This window comes from Phalacrocorax aristotelis, chromosome 2, assembly GCF_949628215.1.
Source record: "Phalacrocorax aristotelis chromosome 2, bGulAri2.1, whole genome shotgun sequence".
NCBI lineage: Eukaryota > Metazoa > Chordata > Aves > Suliformes > Phalacrocoracidae > Phalacrocorax > Phalacrocorax aristotelis.
In genome coordinates, this window is record NC_134277.1 from 146,325,559 (window position 1) to 146,351,675 (window position 26,117).

At 37.2% G+C, this 26,117-nt stretch overlaps 1 protein-coding gene across 3 annotated transcripts in view; it reads left to right on the forward strand.

Annotated features, from left to right (window-relative positions):
• The window catches only part of RIMS2 (regulating synaptic membrane exocytosis 2), a 400,038-nt gene that overhangs the window by 336,434 nt on the left and 37,487 nt on the right, over positions 1 to 26,117 (forward strand). For all 3 annotated transcript variants that reach the window (XM_075085579.1, XM_075085580.1, XM_075085581.1), the window contains one exon: positions 7,010 to 7,251. In XM_075085579.1, coding sequence (XP_074941680.1) covers positions 7,010 to 7,251 — 242 coding nt within the window. The remainder of the gene's footprint in view (positions 1 to 7,009; positions 7,252 to 26,117) is intronic.

A 26,117-nucleotide genomic window follows, 5' to 3' on the forward strand; every position in this document is an offset into this window, starting at 1 on the left:
ATATCTGTCTTGCTGGTATGTTAGTGAGGAAGGTGACAGAAGGAAGAGCAGGGAGAGGAAGAGATGGGAGAAAATGCTGGGAAACAGTTACAGGTAATGAGAAATGACCGTTCAGTTCAGCAATTCATTAGCTGAGCTATGGGGCTGGCGTTCCTGGTGCTGGGACTTATTTTGAGCTGGCAGATGGATTATGATATTATTTAACAAATGAAATACAGGGAAAGAGAGGTGTTCACCTTACCAGAGTCTAATCATTTTGATAAGTCCAGGAGAGAAAAATGAGAAGGTGGCAGAGGATGTCTGGAAGGCTATGATCTCTGGTTTTTGAATGACTGTGGTGTCCGAAGATTTGGGTTTGGGCCTGTTCTTTATATTTTTGTCTATGGAGAAAGACTGAGTCAGTGTATTTTCCTAGTTTAGCCTTTTTTGTTGCTGCCTGTTGGACTGCTTAATGTACAGAAACAATGGGCAGTACTGCCCTGTGCAACAACATACGATGCCTGCAAAAATCTTAATGAGGTTCTTTAACCTGTGGGACTTCATAATCACTTTTTATAGCAGTAACAGCTTTCAAGGGAGCCATTGTCTTTAGTTCCTCCATCCCCATTCTGGCTGGTTTGCCACATATTGTAAATCTCAACAGGCATGATAAAGCATAAGGGGTCCCACGTGTCAGTATTTTTTTTTTTTCAGTTTATGTTTTGTTTTCTTTTCTTTTTCTGGCCTAAAAAAAAAGGTTCCTGAGGAAATTTGGCACTTACTGTACTACAGTTTCTATTAAAAGTTTGTTTTTGTAGGCAAGAATCTGACCAAATAGTGAGATGCTGTCCAACTCTGCAACTGGTTCAAAAGTTGGAGCCAAAGACTGCAGGTTTTTAACTATGGAGACAGGACAAGACTTTCCATTTGGTACATATGAAATGATGAGGATTCAGTGTGTCTGCCACTGCTTCATTGAAAATATAACAGTGGCCAAAAATATTATCAATTAGTTCTAAAATTAGTATTTTCTAGTAAGATTATTAAACACCTTTAAAGCACTAAGAAGTCAGTCAGAAATTGGGAGAGGTTGGATGAAGTTTCTGATTTGTTCTTTACTTCTTAACATCCAAGAATGTTGATTAAACTAAGTTTTTTTCCGGAACCTGTTTATCTAGGATCTGGAGCATTTGCCCACACCAGAGTCCATCTTACCTGGTGCAAGAGTTACCAGCTATACAGCTGTATATAAAGTGGCTTCAAATCAGTTTTTCTGCCTTTAGGGCGGGATCCTTTTGCACTCTGAAATATTCCATCTCCTTAACCCAAACCTCAAAAACAGTTGCTTTCCTACTTGGTCAGTTATCAAGGAAATGATCTGTCTAAAGCAGGAGATACCAAGACTAAAGCAAATATCTTCTGAGACCTACTTCTCTGCCTCCCTTCTATGAGGATTCCTTAAGCACTTTATAGTGTTCCTCTCTGGCTATGCATTAACTCCAGAGGGATCATCTTCCAAGTAGCTAGTCCTAGTCATTGTATTTTGGGAAAGTTTCTCTGCCAATGTTTTATAATCTTTCTGTAATTCAGCACAGATATTGACAAACTGGGGAGAAAAACAAGGTAATTTCTGATTATCTGCTGTAGTAGGAGTCTGGAAAACCTTGACAGCAAATATGATTCTAAAGAATAATTGCACTCCCTGTTTTGAAAACAAGGGGGACTCTGCAAAGAGATCTTAAAGATTAATGTGTTCAAGAAATCCACAAATGTAGCATCACATTTTCCAGAAGGCTAACTATGAATAGCAGTTTTGTACTTGCTTACTGTTTTTCTTTAAAAGCATTCAGAAGAAGCTTATGGGCTAGAATGGGCCTGTTGAATACCAGAATTTGAAAACAAACTCAGATTTGTGGTATCATGAAGGAATTGAAGGCTATGCCTATACAAGTAAGCTAGACAGTGTCAGGACATAGCTTTGATCATCCATATTGTTTAAACAGTTTGTGCCCTCCTTGGTATAGCTTTGTGCTGGACACAGCAATAAGGTGCCTCTGATTCAGCCGAGGCCCAGTTCAGGAGACAGCACGGGGCAGGTTATGTTCCCTCTAGGCAACATGCCTGAGAAAAACCTGTATTGGGAAGGATGTAAGCTGGCTGTATGTAGTCTGTCAAGGTCAGAACAGGCCTGAGCCGGTTTATTAACTACAGTAGCTCTGGCACAGGGGTATTCAAGGACAATAAGGACCATATTACATTTCCTGTCATAAGTATCTGTCAGTCTGACTCCCCTCAGTTGGCTAGTATGGTACACTTTTAAGCATAACATCTGGTGCTTAAAGGCTGTCATATTCCACCATTGGTTTTAAAGTACAAATATTTATAGATGCCTTGCTCTAATTTCTTTTCTAATTTTCTCTTGTTTGTTTTGAAGAACTTCCTTCTTTATCTTTGAGAAAGTATTCGTCTAAAATTTATCCATAGTGTAGGTGGTCACAAACAGTTAAAGTTAAGAAAATGTACTGTAACATACATAGGAAGCTGACATGCCCAGCTTGTTCCTGACTGTCTGGAATCATTATCACTTGGGAAAACATAAATATTTTTTCTGCTTTAAGTAGACTCTTTTAGTTGACTGTCAGATTTCAAGGTTTGTTTTACACTTTGCTGTTATTCTGTTATTAGTCACTTAACTTCCTTGAGTATTCCCTCTGCTTGCTTGTGAAGAGATTACAGAGGACTGCTGTATTTTAGGAAGGCTGTATGAATATACTTCTCACAACTGAGAAAAACTAGAAGAGACAGTGGTTGGAGTTGAAGACAGAGTAGAGAAATCTTTCCTTTTTCTCTGTTCACTGGAAAATTGAAGCATCTGACTAGTTTCTAGCCTGCTGAAACAGACAGAGACCTGCTGCAGTTCTCATTCTCCTCAGGTAGTTTCCTGAATTTAGGGGTAAAGCAGGAAAGAACGTTCCTGTGTGAGCTTTGCCCATCACCCTGCTCTTGTTGACTAGTTGGTCCCCATAAAAAAAAATGTGAGTGGCCTGGCTGACACCTTCACTCTGCTGTTGCTGTGGGCTGCCATTCAGCTGGGGTTGTGTGAAGATTTTGTTCTTGACTTGATTCTAAGAAGGGTGATTATTACACCATTATGCACATCTGATTGGGTCTAGCATAGTTAATTATTTTATTTAATTTTGGTTTTTTTCCCCTATCTGTCTAAATATTCTCTTTGCAGAGGATATTTTTAAGATTAGTATCTTGTAAGGCACCTTGAGAACCGTGTTTTTAGTATGTATCTATTCCTTGACTCATATAATCTCCTAAATCACTTTTATTTAATGCCAGTTTTAAAATATTGTTGTACATACTTAACTGGATGTCTTTATGTGTATGATTAGGTTTGTGTATATGTACATGTAAATAAAACTTCATGCAAAAGTAATTTCTCCTTTTCAGAGAAAAGCTTGTAGGATTTACTGACTTTTCATTTACTCTCTCCATCCTATATTTCTGTTACCTCAGAAAGGAACTAAATCTGACATGCAACACCCTATTTTTCTAGGAATAATCCATTTCTGGCACTATCAGAAGACAGTCTGGGTAGAAAGATAGCTTCACTGGTGAGGATGCCAAGAATCTACTAAGAATAATTAGTGAGTTAGGGTTTGGATGACCAGAAAGGGTTCATAGTGCTGATGAAGGACTTGGTTTGCTCATGACCACTGCAGATTTACTATGAGGTACTATAAGCCACTCAGAACTCTCCTAATACTTATTTCTTAAAGTGTTTTTGGTGAAAGAGGAATTGAGAAAAAAAAAAAAAAAAGCCAAAGTTGTGATGGCTTTCTCCAGGAGCTGTTTGCTAGTTGGGAGCATAACAAAGATGTCTTCTCTGCTGCTTTTACAGCAAACCTTTAAATAAAACAAATATTTTTAGAACTCTACTGGAAAAAAGGTAATAGTTTTATGAATGAACTTTCAATATTAGCCATTTGTGATAGTATGTGGTATAGCCACACAAATCTAAATCTAAATCCCTTTACTTGAATTCTCTTTCCTACTTTTCTCAGTTGGTCAAAGGAACATGGTTGAAAGAATTCTGCCTCACTGTTGGCAGGTATACACGGCAAAGCTTCATTTTGTGATACAGAAGCCCTTCAACAGCAGCCAAGAAGCAAATTTTTGTAATGCGTAGTGTGCTTTCACAGTTACCTGCCTAGTGAAATTATAACAACTTTGTTTGCGTGCCAACCTTTTTAAGCACGTTGATTTCTTTAATAAGGGTAATTATTGTAATCCATTACACTTAAATAGAATTATACATCTTGGAAAATGACACATGAAGCACCTCAAAGGCACATTAGGCTGAGGAAATGGGAACTTTTTCCTCAGAGTAAGTTTTGTAAGAAAACAGAATATTTCTGTTTTCCTGGTATGACATAAGGCCTTTCCTAAAAGTTAATATCACTTATGAAACAATGCCATAACTAATATTTCCAATTAATAAATATTACAGGAACCCACTGATTTTCTGGATATCATTCATGAAAAATGGATCACCAGAATAGGTTTTTCTGCAAGCAATAAAAATGTTACTTCCCTTATCAGTCTGTGCTGTGCGAATGAGCTCCCACGTGAAATAACAGAGATTCAGTAATGACTTATACTACAGTCTTTCCCTGAAGGGGGCATTCATAAGATCTCTCTCCAGGGATCTGTTTTCAAAACAGTTTTAGAAACTAAATAGCTCTAGTTTCTATTCCTGTGCCAAATTTGAATTGATTTTAAAAAATACTGAGAAGAGAGAGACTGGACAGACAACACAGTCACATTAATAATATTTTCTTAGAAAATTTGGGTTAAAATGACATTACTGATATGGTGCTCAAATTTTCTGATTCCTAGATTAATTTTGCATACGATAGAGTTGAAGATACTAGCTCTTCCCAACACTGTTCTTCCTATATCTCTCTAGTATTTCATATATTCAAGAGACTCTTGAAACTGAGAAGTAGTTTCTGTGGCATCTTCCTGTAAAACAATCCCTAAAGGTGTTTAAAAGAAAATACACTACGTGATGTTGTCAGCTTACAAGTTATCATTATGCTAAAAAGATCCAGAAATACAGATCCTCTTTTTTTTTCCTTCCCTGCCTTCCTCTGTACCCGCATCTTATCCCACTTTTTGCTTAGTTTTAAATGTATCAGTGTGTACTAACATATAACAACAAAGAGTTAAAAAAGGATAAGACAAAATTTTCAGGTTATCACTGTCTTCCAGTCTTTTGTTATTGTCTGTCTAGACAAGGCCACTCACTACAGCGCTCTTTCAGCTTTGTTTTGTGCTCTCCATCTCTTGATCCAAATTCTCATTCAAATTTTTGCTCATAACTTCTTCAGAAGCATACCCAATATTTTTTTTACTTAATGGCAGAGGTTCACTTTTATAAAGTAGCTCTTATATTTCCTCTGTTTTGTGGCTTAACTCCAAGCATTTTGTGCCTTCATGCACGTGCAGCTGTCTACTAAAGAGCAAAGCACTTTATGCATACCCCTCAAATATCTTAAATAGTTGCAGTGTTGTTCCAAATCTGATGCCTCATCCCATTTCCCCTTGAGTGAGTGGGAAGAGATTCAGAGATCCCTTTGCTTTAATGGGCTCTGCATTAACTCCATAGTTAAGTTTTGTGTGACAGAACATGTATTACAAAAAATTCATAAAGAAGTAATACAACCCTCCTTTTTTGAAATAGATTCAGGCCATCATAGCTAAGGGGAAAAAAGTGTGGCTATACCCACTAAAAATTACTCTAGAGCCATTTGCTGAGCAGTAAAGCCCTAGGAATAGCCTTTGCATGTTTTTGAAAATCTGTTAAAAAGCAAAAATATTGTTAGTCTTTATATACTGGCAATTTAACACAAAAATAATTTCCCCTGGTTTTCAGAAATATTGCACTGTTTTGTGGATTGTCTAAGACTGTACCTAGTGGGGACTTTTTAGTGAGATGTACTGTACTGAGCAGAATAATTAAGGTCTAAGTTCTGTGCAACAACTTCACTGAAATAGAAATAGTCTCTATACATTCTCAGGCCCACATGAGCTCCAGAGTTTCCAGGTCTGGCTGTTTGTCCAAATGCCTACCAGTTAGATGTCAGAGCAAAATTTGGATAGGTACTGCTGTCATCACTGTAGATCGTCATTTCCATACAAAGGAAAGGCTCCTTAGCCTGGGACACTGGGACGTCAGGTCCTCCTGGAGCATGGTGTGAAATGCTGCAGCAGATTATTTAGATGTAGGCATGTAGAACGGGTAGAAACAGTCTATAAATTAGTATAAAAGGGATATTAGAATTAAATTCCATTTATCAGTAATGATGATCTAAGTCACATAGCAGGCGAGTGTTGTATGAAATACATATGTAATACATGTATTTGTTCTTGAAGAGAGGGAACAAAAAAACTACGGCTGTTCATTACTGTGTAATTTCATCAAAATCATAGGATGACTGAACTAAACCAGACTAGTGAAAACATCCTTGAAATGTCTGGATGTTTAGAAACCAAAACTAGGCTTCAGACTCATAGCCTTTCATTCCACTCAGTAGTGAATCAAGTATCTCTTTCCCGGAGGAATACAGATTATTTTTGTCTGTGTATGTGAGAAGAAAAGGGGCAGAGCACTGATTACAGAACTTAAATTTCCCTAGTGAAAAATGTATATATGGCATACTGATGTATTAATTCTTTTATGTGCTTTTGCTGGTAATGTATTTTAAGGCAAACAGTAAATAAGAGCTTATTATTTAAAACAAAATTTTGATGAGTCAAGTATGTTTACAGGAGATCAAACAGGAACCTAGAATTAGAATTGCTCCTTTTTACCTCTCAAAACCTAAACCCTACCTGTGTGAATTAGCTGCTTTTACCCTCCAGTCTCCCAAAACCTTCCATCTGAAACCTTTCCTTTTCTGTCTTCCCTTTTTTACTCTTCTTTGTCTGCGCTGTTTATCCATCCACTGGCTGACAGTGTCTTTACATCCAAAATGCAAAGCAGACAGATGGGCGTCTCAGGAAAGAACATGACTAAGAGCACCAGCATCGGCGGGGACATGTACACACTGGAGAAGAATGATGGCAGCCAGTCGGACACGGCAGTGGGCACTGTCGGTGGTGGCGGCAAAAAGAGACGCTCCAGCATCGGTGCAAAGATGGTCGCCATCGTGGGTCTCTCACGAAAAAGCCGTAGCACATCACAACTCAGCCAAACTGGTAGGAACTGGATTTTTTTCCCCTCTCAAATTATCATTTAGATATACATAATATGTATGTATTATGGTTTAATCATTTGGATATCCTGTTGAAGTTGCCTAATCAACAACATTCTACGGAATGAGGAAAATGGTCAAACAACTTTTTAAGCTGGACATTTACTAAACTGTTGGCTTTTTTTCTTTTAGCAAATATCCTTTTCAGGTTGGACTGAAGCTTTTATTTTCTGCTTACTGGAACTTGCTTAATGCACTAATTCCTTGCTTCTCAGGAGCCAACATGAGCTGCTGTACTTCTGTTTGGGGGGAATCGTTACTACGAGTTTGTGAAGGGTCGCTGAAATATTGCAAAATTCCTTTGCTTTTGTGACAGATAGTGTATATGTATTTCAATATGCAGGATTTTTTTTTCACATTTGAACATGTAACCTTATTTTGAAAGAACACAATTTTCCTGAAAAAAATTAGATGTTATATTTTATTACTTTAGTACAACTGTTTCATTGCTTTTAATTAATTTCTTTTCAGCCTGCAAGTGTATTCACTATCAGTATAAATTTTCCTCATTTCTGTTTATCTCACTTAAAATCTGGTACTGAAATATTCTACCTAGGAATTACGGAGAGTTTTTCTGCTTTGATGCCTAAAGCATTTAAAATCTTACACAATTTTTTCTATTCCTCCTATTTCAAGGAAAAATCCATATAATGCACTCTGAAAAGCTCTCATTGTCAATTAAGGAAACTGTATAGGACAAGTGTATTTTACATGGAAAAAGTTTATTTGTATTTAAATGACATATATGTAAAAAAAGTTTTCAAATGATTTATACAGTCATGCACATATATATTTCTACATTTCAAGGCATAAACATAAGATATATTGTATGTTCAGTATTTATGCAAATCTGTTTAATGTTGCATTATGGTTCAACACAAGTTTATAATTGTCAGCCATGTGTGGTTCCGTCTGAAGGTTTCTATTGTGCTAACCACCACTCAAACATTGATGAGAGATTTTACAGTCCTCTGGAAATTTTGCAGTTTATATCGTGAAAGTTTTAATGTACAAGTAAATGGAGCAAAACAATGATTTGCAATGCCAGAAACTGTAGTAAATTTTGTGAGTAAACAATTGTAGGAAGAGGATTTAAAGTATCTGGAAAGAGTGCAAGTAAAAAGAGAGGAAAGGAAGGGCAAGAAAGAGGGGTAAGAGAGCAGAAGAAGGAGCACAGAAGGAAAGCAGAGAGCTTGAGTGTGTGACTGCCTTAATGCAGTATAAGACAAGAGAAAATGAAGAAAAGGAGAAAGAATGTATATAGTGAAAGCTCTGAATATCATGCAGGCACTGATGACTCCATCAGTAGACAAGTTTTTGCAGCAGTCTCATGTTTTACCAACTCACTTGCAGGTTATGGGAATGGCAGTTTCATATACATTTCTGTTTTCTTTGAGTTCAAATGAATGCGAGGCAAAAGACGAAGACATTTTTACACAGATCTGGGAAGTGTCTGGTTGGGCGAGAATACTACTTGCTCATCTAGAAATCTAAATTTTACTCATGTGATAGTACACAGGTATGTAACTGTATTGATGTATTTGGATATCAAGTCAAATACAATGTCCTGCATTACTAGATCTGATCTAATCTGGCCTCTCTTACGGTAAGAGATATTAAATGAAGGATGTCAGCTCTCTGTATGCTGTTCAAGTATGTTCCAGCACTAGTGAGAACCTGTATTATGTGGCTTGCCTAGATTTGATTTAAATACCATGCTGTCTTAGTTATTTGGGACTTATGATCTGAAGTTTTTCTCTCTATTATATCCAATCGGTTTCCCAACAGCTGATTAGATGCTCAAGTCAGGGACAAATGTGAAATATAACTCTTTCAAAAGTACTCAAGATGTCTTGACCCACTGATGGTGAATGGGTTGTTCTGAAATACTCTTGAGTAGTGAGCTGTATTTCAGTGCTATTAGAGGTGCAGCAGAAACCAGGGAGGCTGGCATGGCTCTGGCCGGCAGCCCTTCTCCCTCAGCTGCTCCCTGGGAGAGGTCTGTACTCAGCAGCCACTGCACCTCCTGCTGCCACCTTCTGAAAATGCCCCCAATGTATGGGTTGGATAGGGCTTGTTTTGTGCAGCTGTTACCGCGCACCAGCTCCTGCTGCCCTATTTGACAGCACTTCTGAGGGGGCTTGTCTGGTGACCACATGTGGCTGCACCTAACAGGACAGGCACATGCATCATTTAAATAGTTGGGTCACGTGAGCATGTGGTGAGCAAGCCTGTGGCCCCGTGTCAGCCACTGGATGATGTGTGTGTACGGTGCTGTGTCTCCAGCGGTACAAGGTGATGGCCTGTTGGGTGGCTCAGGGTGAGGTCACATCGCGAAGAAGTGTCTTGCATGTCATCAGCATCCGTCGGCACATCTTAAAAAAAATACTGGACACCAGTGTCATACATTAATGCCAGAGGTTTAAAACTTGCAGTTAATGTATTTAATGAATTTATAAATTTCCCTGATTTATCTCACCATGTTCCTGTTTTCAGATGGTAAATGCCTGCACAAGGAATCATGTATTGGTGCAAGCACAGATACAAGGGCTGGGATCAAAACACTAATGTGCTGTAGATGTTCTGTAAGTACAGTTTTCTGGAACCAAGAGGCAGGGGATACTCAGGTGGTGAGGCACTGCTACCACATAGAAGGTGATCGACGTATAAAGGGTTCTTAGGTAGTTTATGAAGAAATTATGTCATTCAATTGATCAGCTAAGTATCTCCTCGCATATCAGTCTTGAAAAAGCATGCTGAGATCATGAGATAACAATACCACTTCTATAGGAAGTTGTGATCACATTTATAGCAACTAGGCTTTTCTAAACTGTGTGCTCATATCGAAGTCAGTGAAGAAATGCCTATTAGTAACTCTGGAACTTTTTTCAAGTGTTTTGTAAAGCATAATTGTATTTCAGTGGTTTTCTTCATTCCTATTTTATAACTAAATCCATGCCAGAAGTGTTTTTGAAAGTAGGTCATCATAACTGCTTTCAGGACTGTGAATCAGGCTTACAATAAATGCCTTAAAAGTTCCTTTTCTACTGTCTTTTCAAATTAATTTTATGTTACTTCTTGTTATTTGGCATAGCATTAAGAAATTGATACTCAAAATACAACAAAGTATTTTTTATCCTGGTCTGTAATTCTTTTAGTGTATTCAGGTAGGAAGGGTTGTTTGTGTTTTTGTGAGTAAAGGGTATGCTGATTTGTTGTTATAGGTGGGAGTAAAAGGAATAATAATAATAAGTATTACCTAACAATGGTATTTTGATTTCATTCAGCTATGGATAGTGTATGTTTTGTGTTGCAATGCCTCCAGAGAGAGAACTGAATACATGTGAAATATGACAAAAACCTGAATAAGAAATGCTCTTTTCTCCTCGGACATATACAGCCTTAAATGCCTAGGAAATTGCTAATTCGGTAACTTTGCTGACCAAGCCTATTAAGGGTAACTTATGAGAGCAAAATAATAATTTAAAAAGTTGAAAAGATCTGACCTCATTAACATAGGCACTAGGAACTGATCTTTTCAGATTATCATAGCAAGATAATCCAAGTCTGTTCTCGTATCTATTAAATGAAAAAATCTTAAGTGGTGCTTTGTGGATCACTCAATATGGGAAAAGAAAGAGCAGAAATAATGCCAGTGTTAAGACCATGGAAATACAGAAAACATGAACAAAAATAGATGAGAATCATTCTCTGGTTTCCATCTGGGCTTAAAGGAGAGTTGTAATTTATTTTTTAAAAGTTCGTACTCCTTGTGTATCACTGTTGTGATATTTCTTTCCTATTGTTTGTTTTAATGAAAATTTTAAGTGTGGGAATATACAGGATCAGTATTTTGTGAACTGATTTGATTTATTTAGAAGCAATTAAAAAAAAAAACAGCCTAGAAATTTCTGCAATTTCTTTAACCTTGGAATCAAGGTAATGGTTGGATGACACAAAAGTAATTTTACTTAAGGTAACCTTTAATTAAGACAAGACTTTAGTAAAAGACAAGATACTATAGAGTAGAGCAGCAAGGTAAGTCAGAATTGATTTTAGTTCTGGTTCTTGTACCTTTTCAGTGCTACAAAAAATAGCTAACAGGATACCCCCTACCCTTGTGTCAAGCAATCATTCCTCAAAGCTAACATGCGGTGGGTTAGAAAGAGTTTATGTTGTAACTCTCAGGTCCTGATCCCACAGGAAAAGCTGGCTGTCTTTACAAAGGAAAATGAAATATAAAATTCAAATCCCAAGCAGCATCTTAACAGTGTTTGCTTAGCTTTTCATATCTGGAAGCAATCCTTTTCCTGCTAGACAGCCCTGAGGGAACTGATGATCAGGATTCCATACAGGTGCAGACCTGTACCTCTCAGTTATATTTCATTAATGAGTGAAGTCTTTGCCCTCTTCTGATTATATGACCTTAGATCTCCCTTTCAACGTACATGCACTGTCTCTGGCAGGTGGATACCTGGGTGTCTTGACTTCCCTTACTTAGCTGACATTTCTCCTTGAGCTGGGAAAATATTTTGTCTTTTCTTTAGGTAGCCAAGACCTATTGTGTTTGTAGGCTGATTATATCCAAAAGTCTAAGCCGTTTAATTTATGTTTTCAAGACTGTTTTTGGAATCTGGACCACACCATGGACCATACATATTAAAACATTTCCCGTGTGTACATACAGTCCCATGTACAGAGTCCAGCGCACTCTCATAGACTGAGTACCATGGCATCTTTGGGCATATGATCACAATAGATGGCATCCATTAAAATAGATGACAAAAAGCATGTATCAGTGTGGCTTGAGAGTGACCAGTGCAGTAATGCCTGCAGAGAGGTGTAACCATGTGTTTGAATAGAAATAAACTTTTCTTGTGTGTCTCTGTAGAGCATTACTCCAAGGTACAGTGCTCTGGAAGGCCCTGCATGCATGAACCTAGCAGATGATACTGGGGGTCGCCTGACACTGCCTGAACTGCAGTTTCTCTGTGGCAACATGTTGCTCCATGTAAGATAATATTTTTTTTTTCAAATAGGTGAATTCTCCCAGGATAGAAGTTGTAGGAAAGCATTGGAAAACTATTGGAAAACTACGGAAGGTCAACCAAGACATAGACAAGTATTAAAACCTATGAAAATCTCATTAGAACCAAAGCCTTTTTTTTTTTTTTTTAAAAATGACCAAGATAAAGGCTGTCCTTCCTTTAGCAAGAAGACAAACTGGTAATATGTGTCATGAAGTTGTAGAGCTATAGAGTTGAGTTTTGGGACAGTGTGTCATGGTGTTCTGAGCTCTCTTAATATCCTTTATTATTTTGGTGTGGTTAAACTATGGCATTATATTTCTCTGTAGAAAAATAAAGCAAAAATCAGTTAATTCAGTGAAATAAAATGATGATTACCCTTGAGAGAATTAAATAGCATTCATCAAAAAGAGGCAGAAATCTGTAGAGGTCCAAAGGGTAACCCTAGTGAAACAAGGTCAAAGTATTTTGAAATTTTGATATTTTATGGCTACATCTTTTCTTAGAAGGAATGTAAGAGAAGTACATCTCTAAGAGCAAATAGCTTGAGTGGGGTTTTATTTTCTCTGTGTGTGTGTTTTTGTGTCTTAACAGCCAAATTTCGGATTCTATATGGTTTGTAGGGTGTTGAAACTATGGTCTAAAGTGCTGTATTTGTAAGTAGAATAGTCTCAGTTATGTCTGTCATGAACCAACCATGTAGCCTGTAGAGCAATTTCCTCAATTACTGGAATAATTGAAGGGGGTCTGTTGGGAACATTGGTCTTGGTCTTGTATGGAATTTCACATTTCTCAGTTCAAAGTTTGGAGTTATATAAAAAACAGTCTTTTACCACACATACAGTACATATGTTTCCTATTAAATAGAAGATGATTAATCATTTCCAACAGTGGTAACTAAAGGAGAAACGACATTGATTGCTTTTCATTGTCTGAAATGAGATAGAATAGGGTAAGTAAACAACTTGCTGAACTAAAAGTGTATTTCTTTTCATAATAAACATTGTTATTTTCTACCCCTAGAATTAATTTGTGTGGCCAAAACAGCAACTGAAATGATCCTTTACTACTTTTAATCAGGCTGTGTATTTTAATTTTTTTTTTTAAATTACGTATATATTTCAGGTGGCTTGAAAAAAGCCATTTGTTTGGGGTTTTATTTCCTCTCCTGTTCCAGAGGCAGATTCCTAGTGTTAATAAATTGCTTTAATATGTAGTATTACACTTGTATCAGTATTCTTGATGTGTAATCTGATTTAGTTTCAAAATAAACCCATATTACTTTGATAGAAATATAGGATTAGCAGTTGACAAGAGATTAAGGCCAATTTGTCCTACTGATTAGTTAAGAATTGTGACCTGAATCCTTTACCGAAGAGAAAGTACCATTACAATAAATACATTACCAAGAGCATTAATCAGCTTTTACTAAATAAACTCTGGAGAGTACGCTAATAAATAAATAGACTCTAATTGCAAAGTGAAAAGGCTGACTACTCAGACTTTTAAATATATTTTACTAGGGTGATATATTTTTATTTTTAAATTGCTTTCTTCCACATGTAGGAAAAGATGAGGAAATAAGATAAGTCAATACAAAATTTATGCAGCTCTCCTCAGAGGATTTTCTGTAGACAAGGTAGGTATATATTTGAGTCCTCGTATTTTCATGAAGCTTCTGTGAGAGATGGATGCAGTAAAAAGAAATATATAGCTGAGGTGTCAGAACTGAACTCCAGGCAGTGGTAGCTATGATCTTACACAAGTCCTCTGGAAGACACCTCTCACACACAAAGTGTGGGAGACACCTTATGCCATATATAAACAGAAATTCCAGGCAGATGAGAAGGAAAACCTGTAATGAGACTAGGAAGTAAGAGTAAAAGGTTTAATTTGGGACAAAATGTGCAGATCGTGGACACCAACTGAGCAATACTGCCGGAGTCACAACTTACTCATTGAACTTCATCTCTGTAATATGTAGCTACCAACTCAGTGAGATACACACCTGTGAGACTTCCAGCTGACTGTGGTAGAAGTAAAACTAAATCCCCTGGTTGTAGGCATTTATATGATTAAAACCTCTACTTATCTTTCAAAAAAATACTCTCTGTGTTGCCAACCCTTTCCTTAAAAAGCAACTTACTTATATTACCACTTCATCTCACTAATAAGGAAAAAAAAAGAAGAAAGCTATAAGTGAGATCTGAACATTTAGCTTGACCTTCCACAAGATTTTTTCTTTCAATAATTAGAGGTAAAAATAGAGGGAGAAATGTAGGGTGATCCTTCTTGGTAAGAATAATGATAAGCTATCTTTTCTTATTCAGAGCAGAAGAATTCTCATAAGATCCCTGCTAAAAAAGTATACATCTCATCAAAAAAACTTGAAAGCTGTCTTATTTCTGTTTTCACAGTAAACAAGATTTGGTCTTTGTGTTGTTACATAAGGAAAACCCATCACAGTCCTTCCTGAATTAATTCAATCTGGAGAGCATTTCTTTTTTAGGCTATGTGAGAGCTATTCAATAGAATAATTTAGACTTTCCTTAAGAAAGTTTCAGTTTGGAAACTCCTTTTGGGGTTTTATAATCCCTTAGCATCTGATATAATATATATGAATTTCTTGTTGGATATTCTGTGAAAAAGGGCTCTGATTTCATCCCACTGAAACTTGAGCATGAAAAGAACAACTTTATAGGGAAATTTCACACTTCTACTCTGTCAGTTATTCACTTTTCAGTTTGCCTGAAATGTCTAGGATACGTACCTGTAGTTACAGTTCTGTGTACCTATGTAGTTTATACTTTAGGGAAGAAAATTCAGTTTCATTCATTTCCAGCTGAAATAATTTTTCTAGAACTGTCAATTTTTACATAGTGACCTCAATGACTACTTCTTGTATTGTTCCAGAAGGGTAATACTTATCTACACATCGCTCTGTGAACCACCTTCACTAAAGATCAATGTGCCGTGAGGGGAGATTTACTTCAGGTCTCCAAAGGCCAGCACGAAGAGGGCTGGTGTACTTTGCTCTTGGACAGTTATCAGAAGCGTGGTTTTAGCACCAAAACCAAATAAATATGACATTTATATTTACAGATTCGTTAGGGCTGCATCTTTAATTTAACATTTCATAATAATACAGGATTTCCTTCCTTGTTCTTAAATGGAATGAAGTATTAAAGGTCCTTTAGAAAGTCATATCTCAATACTGAATTTATGTCATTAACACTACCCATGCCATCAACAATACTATTAATACCTTTTTGATAAATGAGTTTTTTTCCTAAGGATAGAAACTAATTTATAAAATAGTTACCTGAAAGTAAAAAACCATTAAAACAGCCCCAAAGGTAAAGGTGGTATTAGAGGCATGCTTTTAGAGTAATGCAGAACAGCTCTCTGGCCTCAACTGGTATGCAACTTAAGTGGATGTTGCAGTAATGTTGCAGGATGTTGAGTAATCTGTGCTTCTCATAGGATAAAATAGGGAGGTAAACGTTACAGTACTTCTACTTGTAAACCCCACACAAGATACACAGCTCAGGGGAAATTACGCAGATACTGAGAACACAGTTGTGTGGGCTCTTCATACTACTGGACTCTTCATGCTGATGTCCCTCATAATGAACTGGGATATGCCTCCTGAGGATCTCCAGAACATTTAGACGGGCTTTGTCTCCCATGGAAGAAGTATGATGATGCTCTCACTCAAAACTTGTATGTGCCACTAACAGAAAACTAACAGAAATGGTATTAACAACAGAGTAATTTAAAATTAACTAAGTGTACCAGTGATGATCCACAGAAAATACACAAGCAACCATTGGATCAGGAAACTGAACCCTCTGCTCACAAACAAATTACCCTAACCATTAGCCTACAGTCACGGCTCTCTTATCAGCACTTTATTTGACCTATTGGGTCTTCCTTTTTTCTTTTTTTGGGTGCTAGCAAAAACTTCAGTTTGCAAAATAGTGCATATCAGGCACGTGTCGGATGCTGTGTGCCAGGTACTCTCCAGTAAAGTGGGAAATGTTCTAGTCTTCTCCAGCACGGGAGGGGCTCTGAACCCACATGTCCCTCCATCATGGATACATCCTCTTGACTGCAGCATAAAACTGAGATTTGGTTTCTGCTTCTCTAGAGATGTAATAAAAGAAAGCAGTGGCCAAACCTACATTTCTTGAGCAGAAGCCTATAGATGCAGTTTGTAAAGCTTACAGACTTGTCCCTGAGGCAGAATGTGCAGGACCTGTGTTTTCTGAATGCTGATATGTATGATAGGTCCCTGCTGTCTCCATGTTGGCAAGAGTCAGTGGCTTCTCAACATACACAGAATCAAAATTAGAGGTAAAATTGGGATAAAAAGGCTATTTTGGGACAACTTTGGCACCACAGTGGTTATGAGCAGGATATTTCACGTTTCTTTCTTTGGAATGAGATGCCAAATTCCTGTGCATTTTAGGCACCTATATCCATTTTTAAACCATTTTTTGTTCATATCTGACCTTTGCAGTCTGCATAGCGAAGTGAGCTAAACACAGGGAAAGATAAGAGAGGAACAGAAAAGAAGTTACCTGAGACCAACAGAAGTCAATGGAGAGTTAGAATATAAGCCCCAAACTCGCCAAGTCCCTATTCCATGCTTTTGCATCACAACAAAAAAGAATTTGTGAAATATTTTTTTCTGCCCTTCTGGGTATATGTTATGCTTCTTAACTACACTATTGGACAATTCCAGGTTAATTTTTTTTTCCAATTTTAATGTAGTTAAAAACATCCTTATACTTAGCAATTACCAAATGCTTTGGCAATGGATATTGAGGGTTTTGAAGAAATCACAACTGCATCTACATTCAGTGGAAACTTGAGAATCTAGTTCAAGCAGTGCAGTGGTGAACTGCGTATTTTTGCTACAGTCTCTTTTTTTATATTTTAGTAGTTTACAACTGAGGAATTGCTCCAAGATTTTTTTCTTTAATGTCAGCACAGGTTTAGTTACTGCATTTTGATTATTGCTTGAACAAAGTGATAGGATTTTTTCTAATACTGTTAGGCATATGTGAGTTCTGTTAAACTCTCTCTTCCTGCTCCACGAATACAGTAAGAAGCAAAAAATTGTCGTTGAGAACATGTCACAGAAGGAGGAAAACATGCAAGTTGTTCTCAAACTATTCCTAATGAAGCATGTTTAGGAAAAGGTGAATGATTCCTTAACAATGGCAAAATTTTATTTTTTTGCTCATCAGCAAAATAATTTGTGTTTGGCTCTTTGTGTATTTGCATAAGATGAACAGAACCTTTGGGAGATATTTTCTTAGCAGTCCTACTTTTTGTTGTAAAGTAATCAAAACATAGTCTCTTTAACATTGGGAGGGGGATTGTCTTATACCTATTTTTAGGAGTTTTTCTGATGCTTGAAAGTGCTTGTAGGAATGACACTGAATATTTTTATTGCCATGATCTTTTCATTACAATATGAAATGTTAAACTATATCCACTATCTTACATGGATTAAAACTCTGCTCCAAAAGTTACATTCAGATTTTATCCAATTTTGTAACTACAGTACTCTAATATTTAGGTTTTGCCATTGTCTAGGTAGAATTTGGTGCCAGCAAAAATTAGTTCAGTCTACGAAATCACATTGAGACTTAATTGAAAATATTCCCAGTAATATGTACTCTTCTTGTTACTATTTGCTGCAGTAAGACCTGTCAAGAATAGATTTGTACTGTGGAGGAAAACATTACTTCCCTGTGATTAACTAAATTAATTAATTGTTACCAACATTACTGAGTTTTTTATAACACGGAAATCTTAAGTATTTTTCAAAATGTAAATTTAACACAATATGTTGTGTGAAACCTGCTGTGATTAAGGCAGTGCCTTATTTAACTAATATATTAAGTGGAAAAGATAACATAGGAACACCTTACAAAATAGAACTGATTTTTATAGAAACTCTGCATTGTAGATGTTCTAAATCCTATAAACTACATGTTCTATCAAGGCAATGTTCTACTTTTGATTTAATACAGCATAAAATATGCTATGATATATGAACATCAGAAAAATTATTTATAGATCTGTTTTAATTTAATAACTGAAGTAATTAACTCATCGCTTTCTGAATTTTATCAGTAACAAGTACTTTTTTGCAATAATCATTCATATAAAAGTTATGACTTGATTAAATGTCAACATTTTATAATTTTGACGTCACTTTTTAATATTTGTTTTAATATTTTCAGTCATTTCAACAGTATGCAAGATTGGGTAGTATTTTTGAAACCTCTTTGTTTCACAAGTTGTACTGAGCTCCCTGCTCTTCTCGGGCATATCTGCAGAGCAGGGATACCACTTGTTTCCTTGGTGGAGTTTGTAGGCAGCTGAAAAGTTGTTTCAGTTTGTGATGTCTGTATAGCATGAGTTGCATTACTTGACTGAAAATTGAGCTCCCATCCAGAAGATGCAAATGAAATTGTCTCATATGAATATGTGTAACTTGGAAGAAGAAAAAGGTTTAAGCAGACTTTTTATTATTTGCCTGTTGTAAAGACATTCTTATTTTACTTTTGAGGTGGAATACTATTTCTGAATGTTGGAAACTAGCTGAGTACTTGTGTTTGCTATTAAGCAAATGAGTAGTTCTACTGAGGTTAGTGGTATATATGAGAGATACTGACCCTCACAAAGACAGGGAAGATATGTCAATCCACTTTTCACACAAAAGTAATCCTGTTTCTGCTTCAGCTCTCTTTCTTTGTTAGGACCACTACAGGATGAGAACCAGAGAAACCCTTCAGCTGTCTCACTGTTGCCATTACTTCACTTTGTGGTTTAACTGCACCATCTTATCAATAGCCAAAGTCATTACTTCATCAGTAAATGAACAGAAATGCCAGGAAGGGTAGAAAATCACTCCCAGTTAAATAGGTAAAATACATGAATGGAGAGACCTGTTTGTTCATTGTGCTGTTCCACCAGCTCCCCAGTGGCTGAAGACCATACTGCCATAGGAGTTACCTTTAAAAGCACCACTTCTCAGCTAGCAAGCAAGCTGAGACCCCTCATATTCTGTTAAGATACCAACAGAAGCCAGGTGCCAGTAAGAGCTACTCATTAGAGGTCAGGCTGCATGAAAATGAACAGATCAGTCAGTTCAGTTGCTTCCTTACAGAGAGGTCTGTAAGTGCTCAGTGCATAGTAGAAGTCATTAACTTGCATGTCTTTTCCTATTCCGTTTAAGCAACTGCTTTCATGCAGCGTGTTGGCAGATTATAGGAATTGTTGAACAGAACCCCACTGGGAAAAGGATTCTTTGCAATTTTGAAATGAATTTTCTCAGATAGTCCAAGCTGGATCTTGGCTTTTGCCACCCTGCTTGTCTCTTCTCAGTGGGGAGATGAATCTAAACATGTGCCAGCTGTGTCCGTGTTGCATATTCTCAGCTTTCCTGGATTGAGGAAGAAACTTTCTGTCATTTGATTTGACCTTGGTGCCATCCTGTACTCATCTGGCATTTGAAAATAGTTAGTATATATGGAAAGGAATCTGAAGATCCCCTTCTGGAAAGACCTCTAAAGCTCTCAATATTATGATCAGTTACAGTTACATCTGTATAGATAAACAAAAAGACCAGGGTCTGTCTCTGGTTCTGAGAACAAGATCTGGCTAATGTCCACATGGCTAACCTATCTTAAGCTTTTCTCAGAACAGGCTTGCCTCATCCCTAACATCTATTGGAACTCTACTATGCCCATGCTGTCCCCTGAACTGCTTTTCTGGGAAAGCTCTGCTGACAGGAGTCAAAATAGTGGCAGGGAATGGGCTAAGAAATCATGAGGATGGTTATAAGTCAGTGATCTGCCCTTGTAGACTTTGGTACTAGAAATATAGCCAGAGAAAATTAGTCTTATCCAGTCACCGCTCCATGATGGAGGATTTATTGGCCTGTGTGCACCCTCCATAATACCTTGTAGTTTTAGAATGCCTTGGCTGATTTCATCTACATTTGAATGAGTAGACCACAAAGATAATTAAATTCAGGAGGATGAGGTGGATGGCAGAGCAATGTACTCGTAATACTTACCTGCATGTAAATCCTACTGCAGCCTCTATCTCCACATTAATTATTCTGAGTTTTATAGCTTTGTGCTTCATAATTCTTTTTTATTTTTACATATACATAGAGGTACAGACAGGATAGAAGTGGCTGAAATCACCATCAGTGATCACACAGGTAAAACTCATTAAAATCCTTGAATTTATATTCCATTTAATTTTTTGGCATATCACCAAGAATTCTGTTCTCATCTGAAAATACTTTGTAGGTAGCTAATTAGCCATTTTTAGCTAATTGGCATTCCTTCCCTTTAGCAGACTTAACTGTGTTTTCCAGTTTCACCTTCAGCCCATCAATTCCTGCTATTTCTCCTCCTCTCATCCTGAGTTATGGCATGTCTGTGTCTAAATACCAGAGAAGTGAACACACTGTTGCTTTTTTTTGTTTTTAGCAAAGAGAGAGTTTGGATTTCACTGGAAATAAGTAGCCTTAACATGGAAGCAGACATGAAAGCACTGACCTTGAAGTTTTCTAGATTCCAGAAAAAAGACTTGAGAATTAAAAGTATTAAGAAGAAACTGCTCTATCAATTCTTATGAAAACAGATGCCCATAAGACATTGGTCTTAAATCAGTATGAAAGGAAGGTACTAATATCATAGGATAATACTGATATCAAAGGAAGGTAGCAAGGTATATCTGACTAGTAAAAATCTACAGATTCAGGATGAAGGGCTCAGCGTCTGTGGCTGGTAGCAGTCAGCCTGTTGAGAAGATTTTCATCAAAGATGAACTGCAGCCTGAAAGCAGAAGAGATTGGTGAGGATGAACAACAGCAGGAGGCAGACTTTATTGTGAGAGAAAGAGTCAAGAGGTGAGGGAAGTGGAGTATAGAGAAATTCAACAATAATTTGAAAGTGCAAGGAGAAGTAGGTGCACACGGGAGAGGTCTAAATGACAGCATGGGTTTGACTGTGGGTTAGACTCTGGGAATCAGGAACAAGAGAGTTAGAGGAAGAATAGCAGCTGGGGAGGACTATAGCAAGAGAGAAAACCTTTTGTGAAGGAGAACTGTGTAGCACTGCTTGAAGTGACTAGGAAAATCCTTCTGAGAAAGCAGAGTACACAAGTAACTCAGAAATTCCTTTTTTTTCTGAGATATCATTCTTTGTTCTCCCCCATTCCTCGTAATCCTTAAATAATTTTCTGTTACTCTTTGGCCTCAGTAATTATTTATTGTTAGTGTATCACCTGTTTGTTTTTAATATTGAAGAGTTATAAAAGTGTTATAGTTTCTAATAGGCAAGAATAGTAATTGAAAATCACTGCTTTGTTGGGGACAGGAAATCAGATTATAGTTTCATAGGCCCATCCTCAATGCAATAAAGAAAAATAAGACAGCTTACTATATTACTACTCATATATCATTTTATTACAAATATTCTATTTATTTTGAATTAAAGTTTATCTGTATTTTTATTTGTTGCCTTAAGATGCCTTTTAAGGTGCCTTTTTGAAGATCCCATTTGGTAATGAAAAGTAGTGGGAAAATGTCCAATTCTTTGAATAAAAATTTTGATTCAGCAGTCTCAAGAAAGAAAGCTCGATTTAAATGTGTTTGAAATGTGCACCCAAGTTTGAGATGTACACAATTCTCAAGTACGTCAAAAGTACATGTCAAAGATATATGAATATACACATATATACACATATATATACTGTCTATATACATAATGAGTTTTTTCCTTTCTTCCTAACTTCAGTTGTTCTGCAGATATTAGATGGATTGGAGCCTGCTCATCTCCTCTCGACAGAGCAATAACGTCAGCTCTCTTACTCAGCATACTGCACTTCTTGACCAAACTTCCTAAATCCCTGGAGCTCTCTTATCTCTCCCACACCCCCTGCTAGTGGGAGACAAGCTGTGCAAATGGGACTGGCACAGTCCAACATGAGCTCAGGCTCCTTCATGGGAGCACTGATTTGCAGCTCTTAGCAGACATTTGTTTTCATTAAACCTGTAGGACACTAATACCTTTAATATCTCTATCTACTGTGGAACTTGAATGCAATTGTTCCGTAAGTTCAAAAGTTAATAAGGAAAAAAAAATACCCACACGGGCAGACAGCACAACCATATAAGAACCTTTTCCTTAGGAAATGTCTAGAAATGGCACACTTAGCTTTCATACATGACAGCTGCAGTTACCCTGTCAGGCTGCAGCACTGGGCTCTCAGTGCATCAGGACAGGACAGTTAGTATTGATAGTGTATTTCTCATTTTCTCATTTTCTCCTTTTCACTTCTCAGCCTGGGCTGAGCACGGAATTGCCAGCCAGATCCTTGAAGTGGGTTGGGTGCTTGGTCATGAAGTTTGTTACGTCTTTCTGAGACGTTATGTTGTGAATTGGGCTTTCAGTCAAATTCAAAGCCAAATCTATGCAAGTGAAGCTAGTAAATTAATTTCTTCCTAACAATTAATAGTATATTGTAGATAGTATATCTGTGTTATTTTAAAAAATGTAACTCACGCAACATACAGCAACTAATAACTTCATGCCAGTAAGGTCTTTGGTCCTTTCTTGAATGGGCTGTCTGAGAATGAATACCCTTGCTCTGGCATTGGCAATGGCTAGCTGGATTAAGAGTTCTCTGTTTCTATTTTCTGTAATTCTCCCAGTGAAAACTGCTATTTTCCTTATATGTGATAGATATTATTTTGATTTAACTGGTTCATTCCTGTGTTCCAAACTGAGACATGGTGAGAGGGTCACCATATAACGGTGTCTGCACTGACACTTTCTCTGGCAGCCATGCAACAGCTTGATTTCTGTGACTTTTCTGTGCAAGTTCTTCTGTACTCTGTTAGTTCTTCAGTTAATTTTGTAATAAATTTGCAGTAAAAAGGGTATGGGACTTTTTCCTTCTGACCTATTAAGAGACAGCTTAAGAGAGAATCTACAGATCCTTCTCCATATGCAGATCATGTAGAAAATTTAATATATTTCAGGCATGAGTGAAGAGAGCCATAGAAGTGATCCAGAAGAGAAGAGATTCACATGCAGGTGTGGAAATTATTTCTTAGTGATGACTATTACTCCCACCCACTCCTTACCAGATTGGAAATGCACTAAAGCTTTGTTATGCAAAAGACTAAGTCCTAAGCAGGAAGAAGATCAATTGAAAGAATGAAATGAAATGAAATGAAATGAAATGAAATGAAATGAAATGAAAGACTTCACCATTGATTATTCCTGGAGTTGTTTTTTCCTGTTACTTTCTTCAGCAGTTTATGACTGATGCTTGCTTAGCTTAATAAGCATGGAGTACTTATTTTCACTAGTCGGGAGTATGACACAGGGATGATGAGACTTCATATTGCTGCTTTCAGGGCAATAAGAGATTAGCCTTGGCCCGTCTGTAGAAAAAAATTGTAAACAATGTGGTTTTTAAGGCAAACACTATTCTATAGTAACATCCTTCCCCAAAAGCAGGCAAGTCCTTTTTTTATGCTATACAGTTCTGTGCTGTATACACATTTCTTTTCTGCAGCCCAGGATATCTTGGTTTCTTCTGTACGTTGGCATGCCCTCATGTAGACTGTAGTTAAAATAATCTACCTTACCTACTGCTCTGACAGACTTTCTCTCTCCCTTTTTATCCCCATAAATTTAACCTCAGTATCCTGAACTTCAACATCCTTCAGGATTGTTCCTCTTATGTTTACTCAGTTTTGTTTCTCATCAAGTTATTTCTGTTCCTGTCACTCTGACAGAAAATCTAGATCCACAGACAGCATTTAGACTGAATAAAAATTAGCCAAAGACATCTGTTCGCAAGTGTGGGTAGACCGTGGCAAGGAGTGTATTATCAATACCTGTTTAGATATCATTTATGAGTAAATTCACAGAATCACAGAATGGCAGGGGTTGGAAGGGACCTCTGGAGATCATCTCGTCCAACCCCCCTGCTGGAGCAGGCACACCTAGAGCAGGGGGCACAGGAATGCGTCCAGGTGGGGTTTGAATGTCCCCAGGGAAGGAGACTCTCCACAGCCTCCCTGGGCAGCCTGTTCCACTGCTCTGGCACCCTCACAGGAAAGAATTTTTTTCTCATATTGAGGTGGAACTTCCTGTGTTCCAGCTTGTGCCCATTGACCCTTGCCCTGTCATTGGGCACCACTGGAAGGAGCCCAGTCCCATCATCCTGACACCGACCCTTTAGATATTTGTAGGTATTTACGAAATCCCCCCTCAGTCTTCTCTTTCTCTTCTCAGGCAAAATTCCTTTGCTTCATAACAAAATACAGGCTTGCACACTTATAAAAGGTAAATGGTCCTTGTTTTACAAATCTAGGCCCTCAGGCTTAGGTTACGTGGTTGTTCAGTGGCTAGGAAACAAAATGGGGCATGTGAACAGTGTTTCCACCCCATGAAAGAAGGAAGGGGAAATGAAGAATGTTTATTATTGGACAAGAAAAGGATTGCTCTCTCACTTTGTTTACATATACATATACAGCGCTATACTTTGTGGACAAAAATATTTAGATTATAATAATTCAACAAGGGAGGTAAGATGAACATTCAGAAAAGAAATTTTTGGGGGGGATACTGTTCAGTGTTCAATGGAAGTAATTTTTATCCAATTACTCCTGTGCATGGTTGATGTGTAAAGTGCCTAAAATGATTCTGACCAACCGGCACTTCTGTTATGTCATCAGCTCTCTGACTGCTTTGACAGGAATATGGTTTTCTGCACACTTGGCGCTCTTCCCACTTCCCGAATATATGTTGAACCTTCACTCATATCATCTGATGGGCATTAACAATAAGCCAATATACTTCCTACTCATACATCTGTGCACCTTACTTTGTCTTATAACACACACACAAAAAATTTTAGTTTTATCCTAGCCATTAACAGGTGATGTTTCGATACCTTTCTGAACATTATTGTATTTTACTTCATCTGGTCGTAATAAATCCTCAGAATTAGTAAGTTATGTTGCAAGTAATTGCATAATACAGTCTTAATAATTTAGAGAACTACTGTGTTTCCTTCTATTTTGTGAAAGCAAACTATACTGTATTGTTCATAAAAGTGGTAACTTGCAGTAACAGAAATACAATATAGACACACTGCTGGGGAATTATATCGGCAAAGGAACAGGCATAAGCAGAGTGGAGCCATTTCACAATACAAAAGTTTATGCCAGTGAATGCCATGTTTTCCTTCTGAAAAATTTTTAATACAATAACAAAACTCTTAGCATAGAATGATAATTACAATGTTACTTCTATTTGTACTGAAAATAAATCACCAGTACAGACAGACATTTGAGAACCATAAAAGGAACAGGAATGCGACTTCATTCCACTCTCAAATTCATCATTTAGAAGTTCTGAGCACATACATTATCTTTTGATTTTGCAGAAGTATTTAATACAATGTTAAATAATAAATGTGTGGTCTTGAGAGTGCAGCTTTTTAAAGAAAAGGTCACTAAAAGCATCTCAGTCACAAGGAAGAACAGATGTGTTCCTTGCTATTGAACTCCAAAGCTCTTTTAGAAATCTCTTAACCTGATTTTCATATGACCACTAACCCAGATTCATCATATTCAGTACTTATGATGATAATATTATTTTGTATAAGCATCATTATTTTTTACCCCAATTAATCTGCATTTAACTGTTTCCTCCCACCACCT